This window comes from Genypterus blacodes, unplaced genomic scaffold (genome assembly GCF_046128005.1).
Source record: "Genypterus blacodes isolate CSIRO-AG114 ecotype Tasmania unplaced genomic scaffold, CSIRO-AGI_Gbla_v1 ptg000040l_1, whole genome shotgun sequence".
NCBI lineage: Eukaryota > Metazoa > Chordata > Actinopteri > Ophidiiformes > Ophidiidae > Genypterus > Genypterus blacodes.
The window spans coordinates 963783-986003 of NW_027466853.1; the positions used below are offsets into that span (position 1 = coordinate 963783).

Below are 22221 nucleotides of genomic sequence, written 5' to 3' on the forward strand. Positions count from 1 at the left end.
TTGGTAAAGTACGCATTGGTAAAACCAGGTTACAGTTATTTCATTACACTATGTAATAAAAATGGATTTTATGATAATGCATGAAAACAAACAAAAATTATATAAATCATTAAACACTATAGCCACTTTAAAAACATATGATTTTGGAATAAACAGTGAAATAATTAAATTACCTACAGGTATAACCTACTCGGGACAGGACATAAACAGAAAAAACAGAATAAACATGCCTCTTAATCGGCTTTGTTTAGGACCCAGCGTAAATCCAACTGTATTGTACTATATTGAACCAACTATTATTAACTACTAAATATATGAACTATATTGATTGTAAACATCTATTGTAGGGAGATTCCTCTTGCGTGAACGATCAGTGTGGGGTGGGCACAGGTTACGTTCATGTTTATTCATCGAGCCAAGGTTGTTTGTTTCCCGGGGGACCATTACTTTTAAAAACACTCCTGGAGTTAACAACATAACCTCCATGCCAGCAGGGGGCGTCTAACACGTCAAATGAGGACAACAAACACCCATAAATAGCAAGCGAACAAGACAGAGTGCAAGGCTCAAACACAACAGAGGTAGGACAGTTTGATAAATGTGTGGAATTACGTGGATATTATGACGTCACGGGATAATTTACGCACCGAACTTATCATTTTAGAGATACAGACAAAAGCAATCATACTAAGGTCATTCATTGGCGTTCATTAAATAGACACGTAAACTGGGTATTTTTGTTATTCATTTAGGCATAAACGCGGTACACTAACTGGCATATTTTCTTTTAAAAAGGTCATATACATGTTACAATCTCAGTTGAATGTAAGTAGTTTGGTATAAAGTGTCAAAATAGGTTAACATACTTCTTTCGGGTGTGACTTTAAGGATAAGCTTGTTTTCCTGTCAAAACCCCATATTATATGTTTGATATTTGCTGAATGATCACTTTCTTTCATAAGGGTTAAGTAAATTAGAAGGAAGGTTGTGTTATAGTTGATATTTCAAATGATATGCATGATACTTTGGTGTAAATTTGTGTAGTTGATCAGACTATGTGAACTATTATTAAACATTGCAAATGAATAAACATTACAGTGAATGTGCCTGATTTATACAAAAGGACAGTTTCCATATGCAGTTTTACAAATACTTTTAGTTTAGTTTGAACTTGTTTTTTTGCATATAAGACTTGGACATCTTTTTGGTTGGAAATTGCATTGCTTTGTGAAGTAGTTAAACTAATAATGGTGTACTGGTGTAATATTAGTTAAACACTGCAGCACCCTGTTTAAAATCGCTAGTTCACCCAAATGAAAGAAACAGAAAAGAAAACCTCTGTAAATAAAGTATCGATGATCGTATTAAGTGTCAAAATACACCCATAATACCAATTCAAGAAAAAACAATAGAATTTGATTTTGTTACTTGGTACGCTTATGTTTAAATGACTGAGCTCGGCTTGTTTTTGCCTCAGACTGAAGCCATGCTGAGCTGTGAGATCTGTGGCGAGGAGCTGATGTTGGAGGAGGATATGAAGACGCACCTCCTTCTCAGTCACCTCGAAAATGAGATGTCCTGTCCGCTCTGTTCCCTTTCTGGTGTTTCCTATGATGAGCTCAGCTTTCACATCAGCACTGCACATCCAGATAACCACCACAGTGCACAGAATCCACAATGTGCCAGTCAGGCTCAGTCCACACCCAGCTCAGTAAGCTCTACTGGAAAAAAGAGAAATCTGTCTGATGTGAGCTCTGGCACAGCTAATAAAGTGATTTCTGATGGTACGTTAAGTGTAACCACAGAGGATGTGGTGCGCTCTAAACAGAGGGGTTGTTCAAGCTCATCCGCAACAGTGACCACAACAAATAGGCCTACTGGGAGATCATCATCATCATCATCCTCATCGATTAACATGGAACGCATTACACATGGACGATGTGATGAGAATGCCACCAGTGGATGTAAACCAGGGCACAGCAAAGTCAAACGGAAGGAGTCGTCTTCTCCAGGAAAAGGTGAATATCTGATCTGGCAGAGGATTTGTGGATGCATGTTAAAGCTGCTTTGAGTCTTTGACTATTTGATTCATTTTTCAAATGAGAATACTGACTATTTATTACCTCAGCATACTTACATGTCCATTAAAGGTCGAGGTACCTTGTCCAAGAAAGAAAATCCTTTTTGTTATTTTGTATGGTAATCTCTTTTGTGTATAATTTGTATGTAGTTTGGAATCATAATTATGTCCTCGAGTACCAACGTAAGGTAATACTCAAATTGTAGCGGTCAGCCCGAGTTAAAACTATTCCTTTGATTACTCTCCAATTGTTTAACATTTCTAACACTGAACTAAAACGTTATCTGTCTTGAATTGTCCCGTATTGTTTTTGTAGAGCAGCAGTTCTCTTGCCCCATGTGTCCACTGGTCTGTAGCAACAGTTTCATCTTACAAGAGCATGTGGAGTTGCATCTGCAGGAACAGCGCTCAGCTGAAGGTAAACTGAAGATTCTCCTTAGATCAGCACTCATCTGATATCCAACATGTTTGTAGAAATGAGTCAGTCAGTCAGGTAAACATATGTACAGTATCTGTGTGAGCATGTACTGCTTTTTTTTTATATTTTGTTTATTTCAACACTACATCGGATCACAGGAAATTCTTTCTCACATATCCAAATGAAGCAGTATAAGCCCATGGACAGCTGATTAAGCACCCACGCAACCAAGAGCAAAAGTCTTCCAGTCAGTATGTTGGCATTGCTTAAACGTGGCCTAAACTGTGATTAAGGCCACAAATAGACAGATGAACAGATAAACAGAAGTAAGACACCTCCACATAATTTAATTTAATTTTAATTTACAGTCATTTAGCAGACACTTTTATCCAAAGCGACTTCCAACACACAATTACAATTGAAATGTATCTTGCACCTCCTCATATCACACACACACAAACACATGCATTACAGAGGGGGTGCAGGGGCACATGCATTCCCTCAACAAGCAGACTATTATGCGAACATGAGAACAGCAGATGAGTTCATTCAGTCAACATATGCTGTATACTTGCATTTTATAATCACTGTACTTGAAATTATGGTGGTTGCATCAAAACTTGCATGACAAATGATGCAGGAGCACCTGTTTATTGGCATTAGTCACACAGCCTGACACTTCTTTGCATGAAACTTGATATTATACAGTCTGATAATCATGCTCATCTCACAGTGTGAGATGCAGTGAACTTATTAGATCAGATTTGCAATTAATTGATTAATTATGATTGTACAGGCATGTGTTGCTCAAGGCCCATAACGTCTGAGTCTTGACATAAAACAATATCACACTACAAGCTTGTGCCTTGACTTGACTCAAAGATTAAAAATTAAACATACATACAAATTGATGAAATGACAAACATACAGTCAGGTCCATTAATATTTGGACATTGACACAATTCTTTTTACAATTTTGGCTCTGTACACCACCACAATGGACTTGAAATTAAACAATGTGTGCTTTAAGATGTGCAGACTTGATATTTACATCCCAATCAGATGAACGGTGTTGGAATTACAACAATTTCTATATGTGCCTCCCCCTTTTTAAGGGACCAAAAGTGTCTTCAGCAAGTGAAATGAATGCTCAATTGGATTCCGGTGAGGTGACAGACTTGGCCATTGCATAACATTCCACGTCTTTGCCATAAAGAACTCAGTGTTTGCTTTGGCAGTATGCTTTGGCTCTATCTGTATTGTGAAGCACCATCCAATGAGTTCTGAAGCTTTGGCTGAATATGAGAAGATAATATTGCCGGAAACACGTCAGAATTCATCCTGCTGCCTTTGTCAGCAGTCACATCATCAATAAATACAAGGGAACCAGTTCCATTGGCAGCCATACATGCCCATGCCATAACAATACCACCACCATGTTTCACTGATGAGGTGGTTTGCTCTGGATCATGAGCAGTTCCTGTCCTTCTCTATTCTCTTCTCTTCCCATCACTCCGGTACAAGTTGATCTTTGCCTCATCTGTCCATAGCATGTTGTTCCTGAACTGTAGGCTTTTTTAGATGTTTTTTTTTTGCAAACTTTAATCTGGCCTTCCTGATTTTGAGGCTCAACAGTGGTTTACATCTTGTGATGAAGCCTCTGTATTCACTCTGGTGAAGTCTTCTCTTGATTGTTGACTTTGACACAGATGTGCCTACCTCCTAGAGAGTGTTTTGGATCTGGCCAACTGTGGTGAAGGGGTTTTTCTTCACCAGGGAAATAAATCTTCTGTCACCCACCACAGTTGTTTTGTCTGTGGTCTTTCAGGTCTTTTGGTGATGGCTTGCTTCACTGATGGTGACAGCTCTTTGGACCTCATATTGAGAGTTGACAGCAACAGATTCCAAATGCAAATACCACACTTGAAATCAACTCTAGTCCTTTTATCTGCTCCTTGTGACTGAAGTAATGAGGGAATAACACACACCTGGTCATGGAACAACTGAGCAGCCAATTGTCCAATTAATTTTGGTGCCTTAAAAAGGGGGAAGCACAAATAGACATTGTTGTAATCCTTACACCGTGAACCTGATTTGGATGTAAATACTCTCATATTAAAGCTGAAACACTGCAGGTATTGTTTCATTTCAAGTCCATTGTGGTGATGTACAGGGCCAAAGTTGTGAAAAGTGTGTCAATGTCCAAATATTTATGGACCTGATTGTATCTGGAAAGTAATAAACTCAAATTTTAAAAAGCATCTATAGTTTGTGTAAAGCTTTACTAATGAGACTCAGCATTAGATTTGGTACAGAGAGCATTGTTGTTGATTTTGGACTTGAAATTTAAAGTTTAGGACGTGACTTATCTATCCTGACTTGACATTAGTTTCTGTAAGGATAAAAACACTTGAAGGCACGGCACAATAGAATTTAAATGAATGGTGAAAAGTCTATTCACATGAGTTGATAGTTGATGTTACAGTTGCAAGAATGTAAAACAAGTTGATGATGATCAAATGATGATCAAGTAAAGTAACCAAACCAGGAAATGGTGATCAAAGAGAAGAATGGAAACGGAAGTAGAGAGAAAGTAAGAGCAAGAGAGAGCGAGAGCAAGAGGAGGAAAGAGCCAGGGAGAAAAGAAGAATTCCCGCCCCCGCCCAAAACTCTAGAGAAAACCTGAATGTATAGGGAAGAAAAAAACCTGGGGAGATGCAATTCCAGGAGAGATTCCCTCTCTAGAACCCTGGGTGTGCAATAAGAACTTCCAGTGGGATTATACAAAGGATAACACACAATACACACACCAATGGCAGACTGCCACACCGGTTCTTTGGAACACCCGCTGACAACAGAACAAAATGTGTGGCTGCATCCACAAGTTGGTTCATTGTCCCCTCCAGGGGACTGAGTCAACATTCCTTCTCCATTTGTCTATGAATCAGCCCGATGTGTGGGGGCAGATGTGAGAACATCATTGGACCACATGCAGCATTTTCTGTGGTTAAAGCATCATCCTTGGTCTTTTCTTTTGACGATAAGATAAGGTTAAGCCCTTTACATTCACTGTGTAAACAACAGACCCAAGCACAATTACATTAAAACAGGAACACAACTAAATAATTCCTTTTCTTCATTTGGAAACCAGGCCAACTTCAGTCTTGAGTGGAACAAGTTTGGTGTCCATTTTGTCCTGCAGTTCAAATGCGATGTAAATAATGTTTTCCCTAGGAGAGAAGAGATATGAGTGCCCTGTGTGTTCTGTAGTCTGTGACAACAGCTTCTCACTGCAGGAACATGTGGAAGTGCATTTAGACTCCGGTGCCGTTCCAAACCATGCAGTTTTACACATTTTTAATAATAATCTTTCATTGTGTTGATGTAGAGAGCCCAGATTCAGATGCAAGACTTCAGCTGGAGGAGCAGCAGAGGAGGCGGGAGTCGGAGGCCAAGGAGGAGAGGGAGCAGTTCAAGAAACTGCAGGTCTGGTTGCTTCATTGCACCACATAGTTTGGGAAATTCTTTTTAATGTGTCCATGTTCTCTGCTGCATACTAGGTTTAGAGAGGCCTTCACAAAGGATGTGCACATCCACACTCTTCTCTTGCAAGCTGCTTGTTTAATTCCTCTTATCATTCTCCATATCATGTTAGTAGCTCAAGCAGTATGTCCCTGTTTATGTGCTCTCCTCCCTTTGTCAAGGCCCCATATGTGTTTGAGTGATGTCTCCATGTAAGAAAATTGACTGACCTGAATTGATAATGTTCATATGCATACTAATTCAGTTCAGTTGCCTGTCAGTGGGGTATTATCAGTAAATTGTGAAGTACTATAGTGAACAGTGAGACTCTAATCTGTTTTTTTGCCTTTTCTGTATTTGCATAATGCAGAGTCAGTATGGTCTGGATGGCAGTGGGGGCTACCGCAGACAGATGGAGAAGTCCATGGAGAGAGCCGTAGCCAAAGGCCTCATGGCTCCTGCAGAGTTTCACGCCAAGAGGGCCGAGATGTTAGAATCTTTGGCCTCAGGACTTGATGATGGCAGAACAAGAACACAGGGTACGTGCAATACTTATTCAGTGATGCACACAATGTTTGGGTGTGGTTTTAAAATGAGAACCTTCATATTGGTAGGTAGCATGATCACGAGGCAGAGGAGGGGATTATAAATGACGTGGATGAACCTGAACCTGAATGTCGAGCCTAATCTTAAAACTGGCCAATCATGAGCTTCTGTTCAAATCAACTATTCAGCTTAATGCATATAGCACCACATCACAACAAAGGTTATCTCCAAAGGCACTTGGGACAATGGATTTACAATTTTAAAGTACTGTAATGAAATCATCATGAGCAATTAAAATGTCAAGATTTATAATTTGTGTCATTTTCATTTACAGTTTTGTAAGTTGTTCCATTTACATATTATTCCAATACTAGATCCTGAGAAAACTATTTCACAGTTGAGTTCATGCTCCTGTCCATATTTTGTAATTGCAGTGTTTGCCAACTCCTGTTATTAGAGAGAACGTCTTTATCCCTAACCCATAACAAACTGCTCTGTTAGATGATCTCTTCCATTGTTTGTTAAAGGGATAGACTGCTGATTGTGTGTTTGCGTGTGTTGCATATATAAACAACAGTCAGTATGCTACTGTTGTGTCATCATATTGTGGTTTGTTATTGATCTAATAGTCGCTGTGATCATAAACAAATATAAGACAGAAAATACTTTTGAAATTCTTTTGGATTTGAAAAGCGCTTTCAATTAAAGTGTCACATTTTAAATGTAATAGAGGCGATTGACAGTTGGTTTTGCAAAGTATCATGTCTGTCCTCTTAGGTTGATGTCGCTCTTTGGCCATTTGCTGGTTTGTTTAGTTTATTTAGGATACCATACAATTAGATTAGACTCAAGTTTATTGTACGGGTAGAGACAATGAACAGTGTAAATAGACAACATGAAAACAACCCCAGTACTGAGTAAACGGATCCCGTTCAGCAGTGTGTATGGCTCGCACACCCGCATATGTTTGTGTTTACACTACACCAGACATCTGCAATCTCCTCTTTAAAAACACGCTGAACTTTGGAGACACTGACTTCCTCCTCAGCCGCCACAGGGCAGCTGGAGGATTATGTATTGTGTTCTACCTAGTTCTCATATTACTTTGATTGATATATTTAGATTTAATAAGATTTTTGTTCTTGCATGAACTTCATTTTTAAGAAGGAAAACATTTGTGAGTCAAACAATGTAAACTGACGCAGTTTCCTCTTAACTTGGATTGGAAGCTTTGTTGTGTAACTCACAAATTTTGATATGAAAACAAAAATCAAATTCTGATATGTTGCAAATGCAACATTGTAATAACTGAGTCCTTGATTTGGACCAAAGCAAGTGACCACATGTCTGTAAACATGTGGCATGTTGAAGGACAACTGATTGCCAGCCAACCCACAGAAATAGACTTCAGCAGTGTTCTTGCCGTGTTGGAACTTTTGGCACATACTGTTGTGTGTATTAGTCAAATGGAGTATAATAAGAAATACAAACATGCAAGGTCCTGGTCAGAATATAAACATGCTTAAAGAAGCATACAGACCAAATCTTTTAGGTCCATGTATTTGCCGAGACATCATCATCATCATTACGTTTAATTCACCACAAATGAAACTGTACTCACTGAATGTCTGAACTAAACCTGTGCTCCTGTTCCACTCATTGCATCTAGGTGTGGTGAGAGTTTTGCATGAATACTACCAGAGGGACGCCAAAGACTGTGTCCACGTGTGGCTCTGTGCCGACACAGAGCACTTCTACTCCTCAGAGGGGGATAAAGGCTGGGGCTGCGGGTACAGGAACGTCCAGATGCTTCTGTCTTCTCTTCACGGGATAGAGGCCTTTGCTCATCTGCTGCCAGGTGCTCCATCACACTGCCGTCATCCAATGAATTGTCAACTTCATTTATTTAGTCTTTCCGGTTCAATGTAAATGTTACACCGCTGGCAGGGGCAAGGAGCCAACCTAGCAGTTTCAGTGCCTTGCGACGACCGCTCTACCTTCTTGAGACATAGCCCCCCATTATTGTACCCTTGCCAAGAAAATACTTGTTAAAGAGTGGGTAGCAGGTGTCTGTAACACTGAAATCTCAAACACAAACAAACTCCAGAGCGGCTTGTGGTATTAACATGATCCACACTCTTCCTGATCCACCTATGTGGTGATCTATTGATCGGTCTAGACATTACATTACATTACATTACATTACGAGCATTTGGCAGACGCTTTTATCCAAAGCGACTTACATTACTTATATTACATTTACCACCCTTCGCAGAGGGGGGAGCAATTGAGGGTTCGGTGCCTTGCTCAGGGGCACCTCGGCATGGACTTGAACTGAAATTACACTGAAATTCAACTATGAGATATTTCCTACTTTAAACCTTAAAAACCTGATTATCCATCGCAAATCAATGAGAGGCTGTGGAAAAAGTGGCATCATAACACGTCTTCAGATGAACATGTGATGGTTGAGCTTTATACACAAGCTACATTCTCCTCAGCCTTCATCTTTTTCCATATGTTTCCTTTGAGTCAGATCCAGCATTCTGCCAGGACCCAAACAATAACAGTCACTAAGATATGTTTTCTCCGGTGACTTTTGTTGATATAGTTTGGTGATATAGTTTAGTTTGGTGTTTGAATTGTTTCCAGTGTAAAAACCAAACTGAACCAAATAGTAAAAGCAACATTGTCAGGATTTATTCTCTTATCCAGGCAAAAAGTCACTGACTGGTGAAACAAACCACATCCCTAACAGTTGTGATTGTTGGTTGATATCTGAATTCCCCTTGAACTTCTTTCACTGTTGGCCTTAAGATTCTTTCCCAGAATGCCCTTTGACAGCTGTCAAAGATAGTCAGACATATGGGTAAATAAATACATCCTGCTTGTCAACTGGTACATGAAGTTCTTGTTTTGTGGCTTTCCACTAACATTCTATCTATCTATTCAGACTACGTGTGTGTCATGTCTTGTTTGGTTTCAAATGGCCTGTAAGACAGTAACAGACAGTCATTTATCTTTATCTTGTCTTTTTTCCTTCATGGCATGTTCTAACGTGCTCTCCTATATTGATCAGATGCTCTGCTTTGTTGATGTTCTCTTCTGCAGAGCAGGGAGTGCCTACTATCCCACGGATACAGAATATGATTGAGGCAGCTTGGAAAGAAGGCCTGGACCCACAAGGTGCCTCACACTTCAATCAGCGGTTGCAGGGAACACGGGCTTGGATTGGAGCTACAGAGATCTACACCCTGTTCATCTCTCTGGGAATCAGGTGTGCATTACTATAATCTCAATGTAATCAATCTGCCAAAGCAATGTAGGAGATGACCAGGGACAAGGGGGAACATTTTTACCACTAATAGCTCAAATAAGGAGACAGGAAATGCCTCCTTATTAAAATGCTTATGACACAGTTGATGCCTGGCTTGAGTAAGTCATCAATTTATACACAAATCGATAATATTCTGGAATGATGATATCTTTGGAGGAAGATGCAGTGATGTGGCTTCAACAGAGGTTCTATAAGCAATGCAGCCAACCACATGTCAAACAATGTAGCAAAGGACTTCATGTTGATTTTAGCAATAAACATGAGAAATGAAACAAATGTGAAGCGGCGAGCTGATTCTTTCCCATAACTGAAATTGTGAAACTGAACTGTAAAGCCTGTGTAACTAACGACATCATTGATGTTTACAGCGCTCGCATCATAGACTTTCACCAGCCCACCGGTCCGGGAGACACCCACCCCAGACTGTTTGAGTGGGTGAAGCAATACTTCTCTCAGGCCTCCGGGGGCAGCAGACAGCCCCCCAGAGTCATCCAAACCGCTCAGCCTCCATTATACCTGCAGCATCAAGGTACACAACAGCACTGCCTGCTGAAAGGTCACACCTGCAGAAGTGACATGTTAAATCATTCACAGACTTAAAAGTGAAAGTGTATGAAGTTTTACTGGGATAGGCTCTTTCAGCCACAATTACGTCCACCAAACATTATTTATTTCTGCTGCTCGACACAAATGTGTTCCTTCTCGTGAATAATTGTCAGATGTCTTGCATTAACACTCATGCTACAATACCTCAGCTGGTACTTGTTCATTCCAAAACACACTTCGATTTTTTGAAACCATCCCTTTACTGATTTGGTTGGTGTGTTTGGGCCTCTACCAACATTGTCCTCTGTTTTCTGTTGGAGCCTTTAACAGATGAATTCATCCCTACAATTCTTCAAAGCAGTCATGAAGTTCCCTACAACATTGTGGAACATTGGAAAATGTGTTTCCAGGCCTGAAAATGTTTTGGAAAATCATGAAGTATTCCACCAGGTTCTGAAAAAGTAATACAATTTTGAGAGGGACAATAATTAGATAATTAGGTTGCTTTCAAAATCCGCTTCCATATCATTTTGGGAAACCAGCCAGTAGAGTCAGGAGCTGTGATTCTTGGTTATTGAAGTCATCGATTAGCATTATTTGAATGTGTGCTTTTAGGTTCACTACTATGTTCCTGACAGCAGGATTGCAGTAAAACATTATCAACAAAGTCGAATCCTTCTGTCCTATCTTCTCTGTGATGGCACCTTATTTCAAATCACCAAAGTCCAAACTTAAACAAATGTAACAAGTTCACTTGAGGGTGCCAGGTTGCTACATTTATTACACTGCAGAAATAAAAATGGACTTTTGGACTTTGGTTCTTCCTGTGAGCACAAAGTCAATAAGTCAATTATTAGATTAGATTAGATTAGATTCAACTTTATTGTCAGTGAGCAAGTACAGGTACAAGCCAATGAAATGCAGTAGCATCCAACCAGAAAGTGCAAAAGTGTACTATTATATATACAGAATACAGAATATATACAGAATATATACAGAATAAACTATATACATTATATATACTATATATACTAACTATAAATATAAATTAATAAATATGTAAATAAATAGTGCAAGGAGTCTTAGTGCAAAACGGAAGTGAAATGGAAATGATCAGTGCAAACAGAAAGTTGTGCAAATTGCAGTGGAGTGCAAGATGATGCTAGAGGGAGGATGGAGTTGAGTGGGGGAATGGAGTAGAGTTCAGCAGGGTCACCGCCTCGTAGAAGAAACTCTTCCTGAGCCTGCTGGTGCGAGAGCGGAGGCTTCTGTAACGCCTGCCGGATGGGAGGAGGGTGAAAAGTTTATTGTTGGGGTGGGATGAGTCTTTTATAATGTTCCTGGTTTTGCCCAGACAGCGTCGACGGTAGATCTGTTCGATGCTGTCCAGTTGTGTACCGGTGATCCTTTGGGCGGTTTTCACCACCTGCTGGAGTGCTTTCCGGTCTGATGCGGAGCAGTTGCCATACCATACTGTGATACAGTTATGCCTCTACAACTCACACCTCCAATCTCAGTCTCAGCTTTGAAACCAAGACATGCTTTCATGGTGCATTCATTACTGACAAGAATATGTACAAGGGTTTACTCTATGGTGGTCATGTTTGTATATTATTATAGCTGAGATGAAGATCAAACCCTTTTGGATATTGTTTATTTGTGCCCTTATCTGTATTGTGTCATCGATGCCTGCAGGTCACAGCAGATCCATAGTAGGTGTGGAGCAGAGGAAGAATGGGAGCTTCTGTCTGTTGTTGTTGGATCCTGGCTGCTCACCTGCAGATTCCAGGAAGCTGCTGTGCAGAGACACGATCGCCAAAGCTGTCCGACAAATCAGAAAGTTCCCCAGAAACTTGACTCACAAGCAGTACCAAGTGGTGGCATTACAGGGCACTTTGTCTCCTCAAGACAAGCAGGCAAGTTTGATTCAAACTATATTAGATTGTGTGTGTGTGTGTGTGTGTGTGTGTGTGTGTGTGTGTGTGTGTGTGTGTGTGTGTGTGTGTGTGTGTGTGTGTGTGTGTGTGTGTGTGTGTGTGTGTGTGTGTGTGTGTGTGTGTGTGTGTGTGTGTGTGTGTGTGTGTGTGTGTGTGTGTGTGTGTAAGAAAAAAGGCTGTTAAGGCATTATGAGAAGCATCTTGTTCTCTGAGCAGATGCATTGAGGTCTGACGGCAGTGTTGACTTGTGCTTATGTTTTCAGATTTGCATCTTGAAATCGAGGACGTTATGTGCTGAAAGGATCCCATGAAACCGGAATTGGTTCCGGCTGTTGGTTTTACTGTGAACATTAATTCTCTTGCTGGCTCTTTAAGTCATTTTATTTTTTTATACTTATTTTAAATAAAGTCTTTGTTCTCTGTATGTGCTGTCCACTCATTCATGACTGGTTACTGTGTGAAAGGCTTATCTACATACATGTGGCTGTTAGGAAATCAGCTTAAAACTTACACACATGCACACATTGTAAACAACAACATTTTGTACCACACAAAGCAATGTTCTAATTTGCAGCTCTTTGGTTTTAGAAACCCTGTAAATGTGTTTTCCTCCCCCGGAGCCAGAGGTCAGGATATTTAAATTGTGCCATGTAGACTGATTTTTTTTTTTTACTGGTAGAATTCTATATTGTGTATATAGAAAAAAGACTTTATTCTAAGTCGTAAACTGTTTTCCTCATTAAGCTAACATAGAACACGAAGGAATGCTGAAGAAAGTTCAACAATCTGGTTTACCTGACTCCATAAGACAAACATAGGAAATAATGAGTTAAATGGTGATCATTCAGATTCTTTTCAGATCTTTTCAGATTTTCTGATCTGTAAAATGGGGAATTTTGTAAATTCTCTCTTTAGGTACTGGGAACACAGGGTTATTTTATCATTAATTTGGCATCTAAGGCTAGATTACTCCTTCAGACAGGGCGGACCTGAGGTTACACAGGAGCATGTGTGTGTATATATATAAGATAAGATAAGATAAGATGAAATTTTATTATCCCGAGGGAAATTACTGTGCAACAGTTACAGTACAGCATGAAAACAAGAACCAGAAATCTGAAATCACCCAACTAGTGCAATAATGACAAGTGCAAGAATGCAAGTAGATAATAAGTACATGGTAAGGACACACAATAAGGGGTACGAAGTACATACAATGGGGGGAACAGTACATGACAGTATAAGTACATAAGGAGGACAAGGTTACAAGTGCCATGTGCATCTGACTGAGGCATGAGTAATGACAATCTATACAACTACAGCACACACGTGTGTATATATGACATACAGCAACGTTTAGTGCAATATACTGGTGACAGTGGAGCAGGTTGGGGGGGGGGGGGGGGCGGGGCTCAGATCCCTATGTCCCCACCGTCCCACCTCGACCCGAGGTAGCTTTATTAAAGAGTCCAATGGCCACAGGGAGAAAGGATTTCCTATTACGCTTAGTAGTACACCTGGGGGGAATGAGTCTGTTAGTGAAGGTGCTCTTGTATGAGGCCAGCACCTATATATATATAAACACAGGTGCAATCAGGAATACAATATCGTGATGTGGATGAAAGATAATGACAAAAAATGACAAAAAAACTCAAAGAACAAAATATGTATTGATAAATATTTGAGGTATTCTGACACAAGTTGACTTTGAAGTTCAAATGAAAACTCCAGGATGTTCCAGGCTTCCAGTCAATCGAAGTTTAAATTGACTTTAAGGTGTGCTTGGGATCATTGTCTTGTTGGAAAGTCCAATGACCTGGTAATACTGGAATCCATGATGCCAGATACACGATCAAGATTGCCAGTTCCTGCCGCAGAAAAACAGCCCCATATCATCAATGACACCTCCACACCTCCATGCTTGACTGTGGGGATGGTAATTCTTTTGGTGTTACACCCTTTTGAAATGATGCCACGTGTGTAGTCTTGAAAGTTACAATAATGCAGGATCTATAAGACATTAACACACGACGGCAATGAACACCTCACCTCAGCTCACCATGCAGGCAACAACAGTTGTTACAGTAGTACTACTGGGAATACTGGACTGCATCAGCAATTACTCTGCCAATACCTTGTGTGTGTGTATGCAGTGTCAGGACCTCAGGGGTCTAGGTTGGTGGAGTTTAAATGTTGGGCTTTCTTCCACGGCCATGCCGGTTTGCAGCAGTTCCATAAGTTTGAAACTTCCTCATCTTGCTCCCAATGGTGTCTCTTGGAATGTCAAATGTTTTGAAAATGTTCTTATACCCAAGGTCTTTCAGGTGTGATGAAATAATCTCCTCTCTCAGCTTTTGTGGAAGCTCGTTTGTCTTTCCCATGATTGCAACTCACCTTGAATACCTTCATGGGTGGGCTTTACATATGCATCACAGCTGAAGCAAATGAAGGATCATGATAGAGTTCACAAAGGCTTAATTATGTTTCAACTCCACTTTAGGCCATAGAAAGCTTTAAAAACAACAATATATATAATATAGGGGTTGAATAATTGTGGCATGGCTGAAATTTTACTGTTACACACAAATACTACATCATACATTTTGATTTTCTGCATCACTCAACTGGTAAAGAAGTCATCCAAAGCAGAATTTTGCTTTCCCTAAAATCTTTGGGGGGTTTTGCGCGCTGCGGACCGATCCGGCGATTATTTGCAATAACTGAATAATATTTTTTGGGACTAATTAAGTGAAGCTGAACAATTTCCCACGGCACATCTGACGATCTCTCACGGCACGCTAGTGTGTCACAGTGGTTGACAATCACTGCTATAATGTGTTCCATACTTTTCCCTCATGCTAACCTAGCCAGGTTTGATCCAAATCAGATACAAATACCACACCTGCTAAGAGTATTCATATTAGGTGGGTCTAAGTGTAATAACCACGGAACCAATTGAAACATGGAATCCTATAGAGCCACTACTAAATCTAGCCGCAGTCAGTCAGGGTCCATCTCCTCCTCTTACTCGCCCCTCAGTCACTAGTGAACTCGCTGCGTTGAGGTGCTGCGGTGAACACTGTGTTCTCTCTCCGCTGTGCGTAAAGGCGCACAGTTTGGTGTCCACGTAAGGATGTAGGTGGGTCCTCCACCCCTTCTGTAAAACCGTCAGCTGTGATCAGATTTCACAGCAGATTTCCTGTTGTCAGAAGTGAGGAAAGCAGGGAGTGATTCAGGCCGGGACGGGAGAAGAGCAGATCAGGTACGGCGCACACTTCTGGCTTCGGCTTCTGATCGGCGACATAACGCAGCTTGACTTGTAAAACGTTATACGTATATGTTCGTTATCGTTCAAAAATGATCTGGTTTTGAAATTAAATGACACTGGATAAATATAATATCAGCTGATCGTTAGATAGATAGTGGCCGATTCCTTCACTTTGTCTCCAGACACTGGACACTTGATTGTATAATAAGATAAGAACTTTAATATAACAATTGCTTATCCGACGGGTTAAATGCATTACTATAATGCATTACATAATGCTACACCACTGTTTACTGTATGTAATTGGCAAAACAAAGACGATTACAGATGTGGACTAAATACTGGGATTGATATGAGGCATTTGTCGCCTTATGCACTTTAGTTACCATGGACTCCAGTGAAGTGAAGGCTGAAACCTTTGAACTGGTGCTACACAAAGGCTTCAACTTAATCAGAGGGATTCATGATCCAGATGAGGTGGATCAGATCTGCAACTTGGAGATCAGAGACACAGATGTGTTTGTGGTCACATATCCAAAATCAGGTGGGAAGAAGTAAGAGTGAATTCCTGAAAACCTTGCCCCCCCCTATAGAGTATACTTGTGTATATAGAAAAAAGAATAAAGTCTTTTTTCTATATACACAATATAGAATTCTACCAGTAAAAAAAAAAAATCAGTCTACATGGCACAATTTAAATATCCTGACCTCTGGCTCCGGGGGAGGAAAACACATTTACAGGGTTTCTAAAACCAAAGAGCTGCAAATTAGAACATTGCTTTGTGTGGTACAAAATATTCTTGTTTACGATGTGTGCATGTGTGTAAGTTTTAAGCTGATTTCCTAACAGCCACATGTATGTAGATAAGCCTTTCACACAGTAACCAGTCATGAATGAGTGGACAGCACATACAGAGAACAAAGACTTTATTTAAAATAAGTATAAAAAAATAAAATGACTTAAAGAGCCAGCAAGAGAATTAATGTTCACAGTAAAACCAACAGCCGGAACCAATTCCGGTTTCATGGGATCCTTTCAGCACATAACGTCCTCGATTTCAAGATGCAAATCTGAAAACATAAGCACAAGTCAACACTGCCGTCAGACCTCAATGCATCTGCTCAGAGAACAAGATTCTTTCATAATGCCTTAACAGCCTTTTTTCTAACACACACACACACACACACACACACACACACACACACACACACACACACACACACACACACACACACACGCAGGTTGGGCCAGTACAACTCCCAGTAAAGAGGAACGTCCCATTCTTTTGTGTCTTGCAAATAGATTACAGCACAGCAGAAAGTATCAGATGATTGGCTAGACAAGTGACTATTGTGAAAATTGGGAAACGCTCAAAGAAAATCCGAACAAAGGAGAGGTGTAGTAATACAGAAGATTGACCTAATTGCTGCCTCTGTAAGTAGTGTAGGAGATGGAAATGAGGTGGGTGCTGTATGCTCTGTTCAACAGGTACGATCTGGATGCAGCAGATCCTATTGCTCCTAGAGGTAAAGGGCGATTTGACAGTCTTCAAACACAATTCAAATGCCGAACTTCTCCCCTGGATTGAGGTCCAAGACCACAGAGTGAAATACATCACGGCTCCCTCTCCCAGGCTGCGGGTCACCCATCTGCTCCATCAGTTCATGCCCTTTGCTCTCAGTCAGAAAAAGGGCAAGGTCAGTTGTGTGTATGCTTGACCTTAAAGCTGCTTAATTTAGCTGCATTATCATGTCCCACTCATGTTATGGTACAATAAGTCGTGTTATTGATCTTAGACGTATTCAACACAAAAGTATTCAACACATTCTTGTGTAATCTGCTGGATGATATATTGTTTGTAAAATGTTGACTGATGTCCTTCCTGAGGCTGACATTAGAGGAAAGCTCATGCTTGTTATTATCTCAACATTGTCAATGTCTCAAAAACTGCTCGTCACTTACGGTTCAGGAAGTACGAAAGAAAAATTACCATATGGAGGCACTTCACCTCAAAAACGAATCAAACATATTATGTAAAACATGTTGTTGACTATAATCCGATTGAGGAAATCCGAGTAAATATTATGTTTTTTGTAAACATGTGAAAAAAGGAGACATAATTATAATCAAGTTGTAAAATTTTGAGTGAAAAAAAAGCAAAATATTTTGAGATAAATGTAACATTTCCTAATATTGTATTCTTGAAGTGTCTCATTTTTAGTTTTTACAACAATGCCCTTAAAACTGGTGTACATATTATTGGTGTACACATACAATAATCGGACTGAAATTGGCTTCAGCCCTTGATTTTTCAATTCTAAACTCAAGTATAGTATGCAAATAAATGTTATTAGGTGGTGTGCAGGTCAGTGTTGTGCTAATATGTTTACTTTTTTCCTTGGAGGTGATTTATGTGGCCAGAAACCCCAAAGATGCTCTTGTGTCTTACTACCACTTCCACAAAGTTGCAAACATGCTGGAAACACCCAAGGATTTTGATGACTTCTTTGAGAAATTCCTGAGAGGAGATGGTAAGAGAGGAGAGTCCATTCAATGGCTCAAATTTGCAAGTGTAATGTCTGCATAGCGATGGAGCTGATGAATGCAGTCTGTTGTGTGGTGATGTCATTCTGCATTATTTATTGCAGTGTATGGGGGCAGCTGGTTTGAACACATTAAGACTTGGTACTCTCACAAGAATGACATGAACATCCTGTTCATCACTTATGAAGAAATGATTAAAGTAGGCGCTTCATTCATTTCAACCTGTGGATCTCATAGCTGTTTCACAATATGGTGTCTTTGAAAATCTCTTGACTTTGTGTTTTGGTGATTTTTCAGGACTTGAAGTCAGCAGTAGAGAAGGTCTCCTTGTTCTTAGGCAAGGAGCTGACTGATGAACAGCTAGCCAGTGTGGTGAAGCACAGCACTTTCAACAACATGAAGAAGATCCCTCAGGCCAGCTATGAGCAGGTGTCCAGTGACCTGCTCAACCACAACCAGGGCACATTCATGAGAAAAGGTACCAGTGTTTGGACTTACTCCTTCTTTTACAGCAGGACATTATTCCTACGGCTCATTAGCTTCACCGTAAAGGTTATGTTTTCACTTGCATCTGTTGATTTGGTAGCAGGAACACTCAAACTGTCCTGAAAGAATTTTAATGATACTTGGTAGAAGGGATGGGCCCGAACCAGGGAATAACCCATTAAATGTAGGTGCAAATGTGGATTCAGGGGCAAATCCAACATGATATGAAGCCAGAAAGAAACAAATACACACACAAAGAAAAACACACTTTGCTCTCTCTCTGGTCAGAGATAAGTGGACATGTTACCTCAGCAAAGGAAACCTAAATTCTCTGCTTTAGCACTCTGCATTTTAAGAGAGGAGGTACAACCACGCATCCGCTCAAATGGCTTCTCTTATCATTCCTATATTGACGACACCCAACTCTTCCTGTTCTTCACTAGGAGATTGGACAGTGCGCACAATAATGGCTAAAATGTCTACTTCCAAAACTTCAACCATTAGTGTTGTCATTCCCAAATGATTGCAGTGTTGTAAAAAGGAAAGGTGATGCAACATATTGGTTAACAACAACCTTTATGTAATGTGTTACTGTTTTCTATTGAGTAGAAGAGAAGTTTAAAATCACTGCTTTGCGTTTTAAAGTCTCAACTTTCTCGACACTGCATTTTGTACATGTAATTGCAGGAATGCATTTCATATCCAGAACCGATCATGAAATCTGATTTCCTTTCATCTCTCATGACCATTAGGCACCATCGGTGACTGGAAGAACTATTTCACCCTGTCTCAGTGTGAGAGGTTTGACATGATCTTCCACAGGGAGATGAAGGACTTTCCTCTGTCTTTCACCTGGGACAGCAGTGCTGTGGCCTGATCAGTGGTCTGTGTTGGAGCAGAAACTCAATTACTCCTTCATCGCCACTTTGTGCCACAAGAAGTATGTCTGTCCTCCTCTTAAAGGGCAATACCAGTGTCTTTACATGTTGATGTCTAAACAACTGATGTTGATTGAGGTAATTCATTGCTATATTCAGGTAAACACCACAATTACACATAAATCAACAGAATAACACACTTGGATTATAGGATTGATGACACACTTGTCACACTCCATATGCTTTTCCTCACCTGCCGGACCTTTCTCATAATCTGAACACATCATGTATATTCTTACAATGATGGAATATGACATGATATATGATAAATGTTTTTCTCAATTGTTTACTTGCATTTCCTGAAAGCATATCTCTTGTAAAATATTTTTTATATATATTTCTGTAATGTTTTCTATGCACAAAACAGTAAAGCTTTGATTGCTTTTTGAACAATTGTGCCACGTCTCCATGGCAGCATGTTCCATGTGAACACAAGAGGTTTTACCCATAACATTTTGTGCAACATGTAGGAAATTGCTTGTGGTGTTTTGACAAAAGTGGTTTAGAACTGCAGGCAATGGTTCAGGTGGTTTGTAAATGAGTGTGAGTGGTTATAGTCTTTGTTTTTCAAGTACCAGTGTGAGTGAATGTTGAACTTTTACAACATAGTTGTAAAACTTTTAACAGGGCAGTGAACTCCACAATCCATGACTGCTGTATACTCTACACATACACCTGTATCTACACTGCTCAAAAAAATAAAGGGAACACTTAAACAACACAATGTAACTCCAAGTGTATCACACTTGTGTGAAATCAACCAGTCCAGTTAGGAAGCAACACTAAATGTGAATCAATTTCACCTGTTGTTGTGCGAATGAAACAGACAACAGGTGGAAATGAGAGGCAATTAGCAAGACTACCCCTATAATGGAGTGGTTCAGCAGGTGGTGACCACAAACCATTACTCTGTTCTCGTCATTTCTGGCTATTGTCTTGGTCACTTTTGAATTTGGTAAGTGTTCTCAGCCCTGGAGGTAGCATGAGGCGGTGTCTACAACCAACAGAAGTTGCCCAGGTTGTGCAGCTCATCCACGATGGCACATCAATGCGAGCTGTGGCAAGAAGGTTTGCTGTGTCTGTCAGCACAGTGTCCAGAGCATGGAGGAGATACCAGGAGACAGGCCAGTACACCAGGAGACGTGGAGGGGGCCGTAGGAGGGCAACAAGCCAGCAGCAGGACCGCTACCTCCTTCTCTGTGCAAGAAGGAACAGGAGGAGCACTGCCAGAGCCCTGCAAAATGACCTCCAGCGGGCCACTGATGTGCATGTTTCCGCTCAAACTGTCAGGAACAGACTCCACGAGGGTGGTATGAGGGCCCGACGTCCACTAGTGGGGCCCGTTCTTACAGCACGACACGGTGCACGGCGATCGGCATTTGCCAGAGAACACCAATATCGGCAGATTCGCCAGTGGCGCCCTGTGCTCTTTACAGATGAGAGCAGGTTCACACTGAGCACATATGACAGACGTGACAGAGTCTGTTGACGCCGTGGAGAACGTTATGCTGCCTGCAACACCCTCCAGCATGACCGGTTTGGTGGTGGGTCAGTAATGGTGTGGGGAGCCATTTCTTTAAATGGCCGCACAGCCCTCCCTGTGCTAGCCAGAGGTTCCCTGACTGCCATTAGGTACCGCGATGAGATCCTCAGACCCATTGTGAGACCATATGCTGGTGCAGTGGGCCCTGGTTTCCTTTTAATGCATGACAATGCCAGGCCTCATGTGGCTTTAGTGTGTCACCAGTTCCTCCATGATGAAGGCATTGATGCTATGGACTGGCCTGCCTGTTCCCCAGACCTGAATCCAATTGAGCACATCTGGGACATCATGTCTCGTTCCATCCACCAACGCCACGTTGCACCACAGACTGTCCAGGAGTTGACTGATGCTTTAATCCAAGTCTGGGAGGCGATCCCTCAGGAGAACATCCGCCGCCTCATCAGAAGCATGCCCAGGCGCTGTAGGGAGGTCATACAGGCACGTGGAGGCCACACACGCTACTGAGCGTCATTTTGAGTTGTCTGGAGGAATTTTCGCTGACGTTGGAGCAGCCTGCAATGTGATTTTCCACTTTTATTTTGAGTATGGTTCTGAAACCACACCTTCATGGGATGATAATTTTGAACAGTGATCATTTTTTATGTTTTGTTCTCAATGCACTCTACTGTGTATTGAATAGCGATTTGCAACAGCAGAATTTCATTAAATCTAAGGGGTGTGTGTGTGTGTGTGTGTGTGTGTGTGTGTGTGTGTGTGTGTGTGTGTGTGTGTGTGTGTGTGTGTGTGTGTGTTTTCCCTCCACAACTTCACTGAAATGACTTAAAGGAGAGATATATGAGTAATGATCAGCAGTTAGTGTGAAAGCAACTGACCTTTCCATGGAGGTGTGGCTGGGTCCTCCTGCCGTCAGACACACCCACCACCTGAGAACTCCCTTTCTTGCATTAGTGCAGTCATTTGTTTAGGGGAGCAACATGTTAGTGTTTAGCCTGGATATTTATACAGTTCTACTGTATACATGATTTTTATTTTTCACTCTGATATAATGACCTCATGGCTTGCTACAGCTGACTATAAAGATGGCTCAAAAAAAT

At 40.8% G+C, this 22221-nt stretch overlaps 2 protein-coding genes across 3 annotated transcripts; both read left to right on the forward strand.

Annotated features, from left to right (window-relative positions):
- Window positions 1-523: 523 nt before the first annotated feature.
- On the forward strand, window positions 524-12799 carry zufsp (zinc finger containing ubiquitin peptidase 1). The gene is made up of 10 exons (XM_076148475.1): window positions 524-581; window positions 1478-2018; window positions 2397-2498; window positions 5887-5984; window positions 6391-6559; window positions 8236-8424; window positions 9678-9843; window positions 10272-10432; window positions 12145-12365; window positions 12650-12799. Exons 2-10 carry the CDS (start codon window positions 1487-1489, stop codon window positions 12695-12697), a joined length of 1686 nt encoding a protein of 561 aa, XP_076004590.1. The 5' UTR covers window positions 524-581; window positions 1478-1486; the 3' UTR covers window positions 12698-12799.
- Window positions 12800-15402: 2603 nt separating this feature from the next.
- Window positions 15403-19994, forward strand: LOC142999073 (amine sulfotransferase-like). Of its 2 annotated transcripts, XM_076148478.1 has the most exons (7): window positions 15403-15648; window positions 16037-16198; window positions 17144-17352; window positions 18060-18186; window positions 18304-18398; window positions 18497-18677; window positions 19438-19994. In XM_076148478.1, the coding sequence occupies exons 2-7, from the start codon at window positions 16042-16044 to the stop codon at window positions 19560-19562; spliced, it is 894 nt and encodes a 297-aa protein (XP_076004593.1). In that variant the 5' UTR covers window positions 15403-15648; window positions 16037-16041; the 3' UTR covers window positions 19563-19994. The 2 variants fall into 2 exon arrangements, with proteins under 2 accessions (XP_076004593.1, XP_076004594.1); XM_076148479.1 differs by lacking the exon at window positions 15403-15648 and having other exon boundaries at window positions 16093-16208.
- Window positions 19995-22221: the final 2227 nt, after the last annotated feature.

Coding starts and splice junctions, on each gene's coding strand:
- zufsp (XM_076148475.1), top strand. CDS start 1,487: ATGCTGAGCTGTGAGATCTGTGGCGAGGAGCTGATGTTGGAGGAGGAT. Junction 2,019..2,396: donor GTCGTCTTCTCCAGGAAAAG/GTGAATATCTGA, acceptor TTGTTTTTGTAG/AGCAGCAGTTCTCTTGCCCC. Junction 5,985..6,390: donor AGCAGTTCAAGAAACTGCAG/GTCTGGTTGCTT, acceptor TGCATAATGCAG/AGTCAGTATGGTCTGGATGG.
- LOC142999073 (XM_076148478.1), top strand. CDS start 16,042: ATGGACTCCAGTGAAGTGAAGGCTGAAACCTTTGAACTGGTGCTACAC. Junction 16,199..17,143: donor GGTCACATATCCAAAATCAG/GTGGGAAGAAGT, acceptor TCTGTTCAACAG/GTACGATCTGGATGCAGCAG. Junction 18,399..18,496: donor CTTATGAAGAAATGATTAAA/GTAGGCGCTTCA, acceptor GTGATTTTTCAG/GACTTGAAGTCAGCAGTAGA.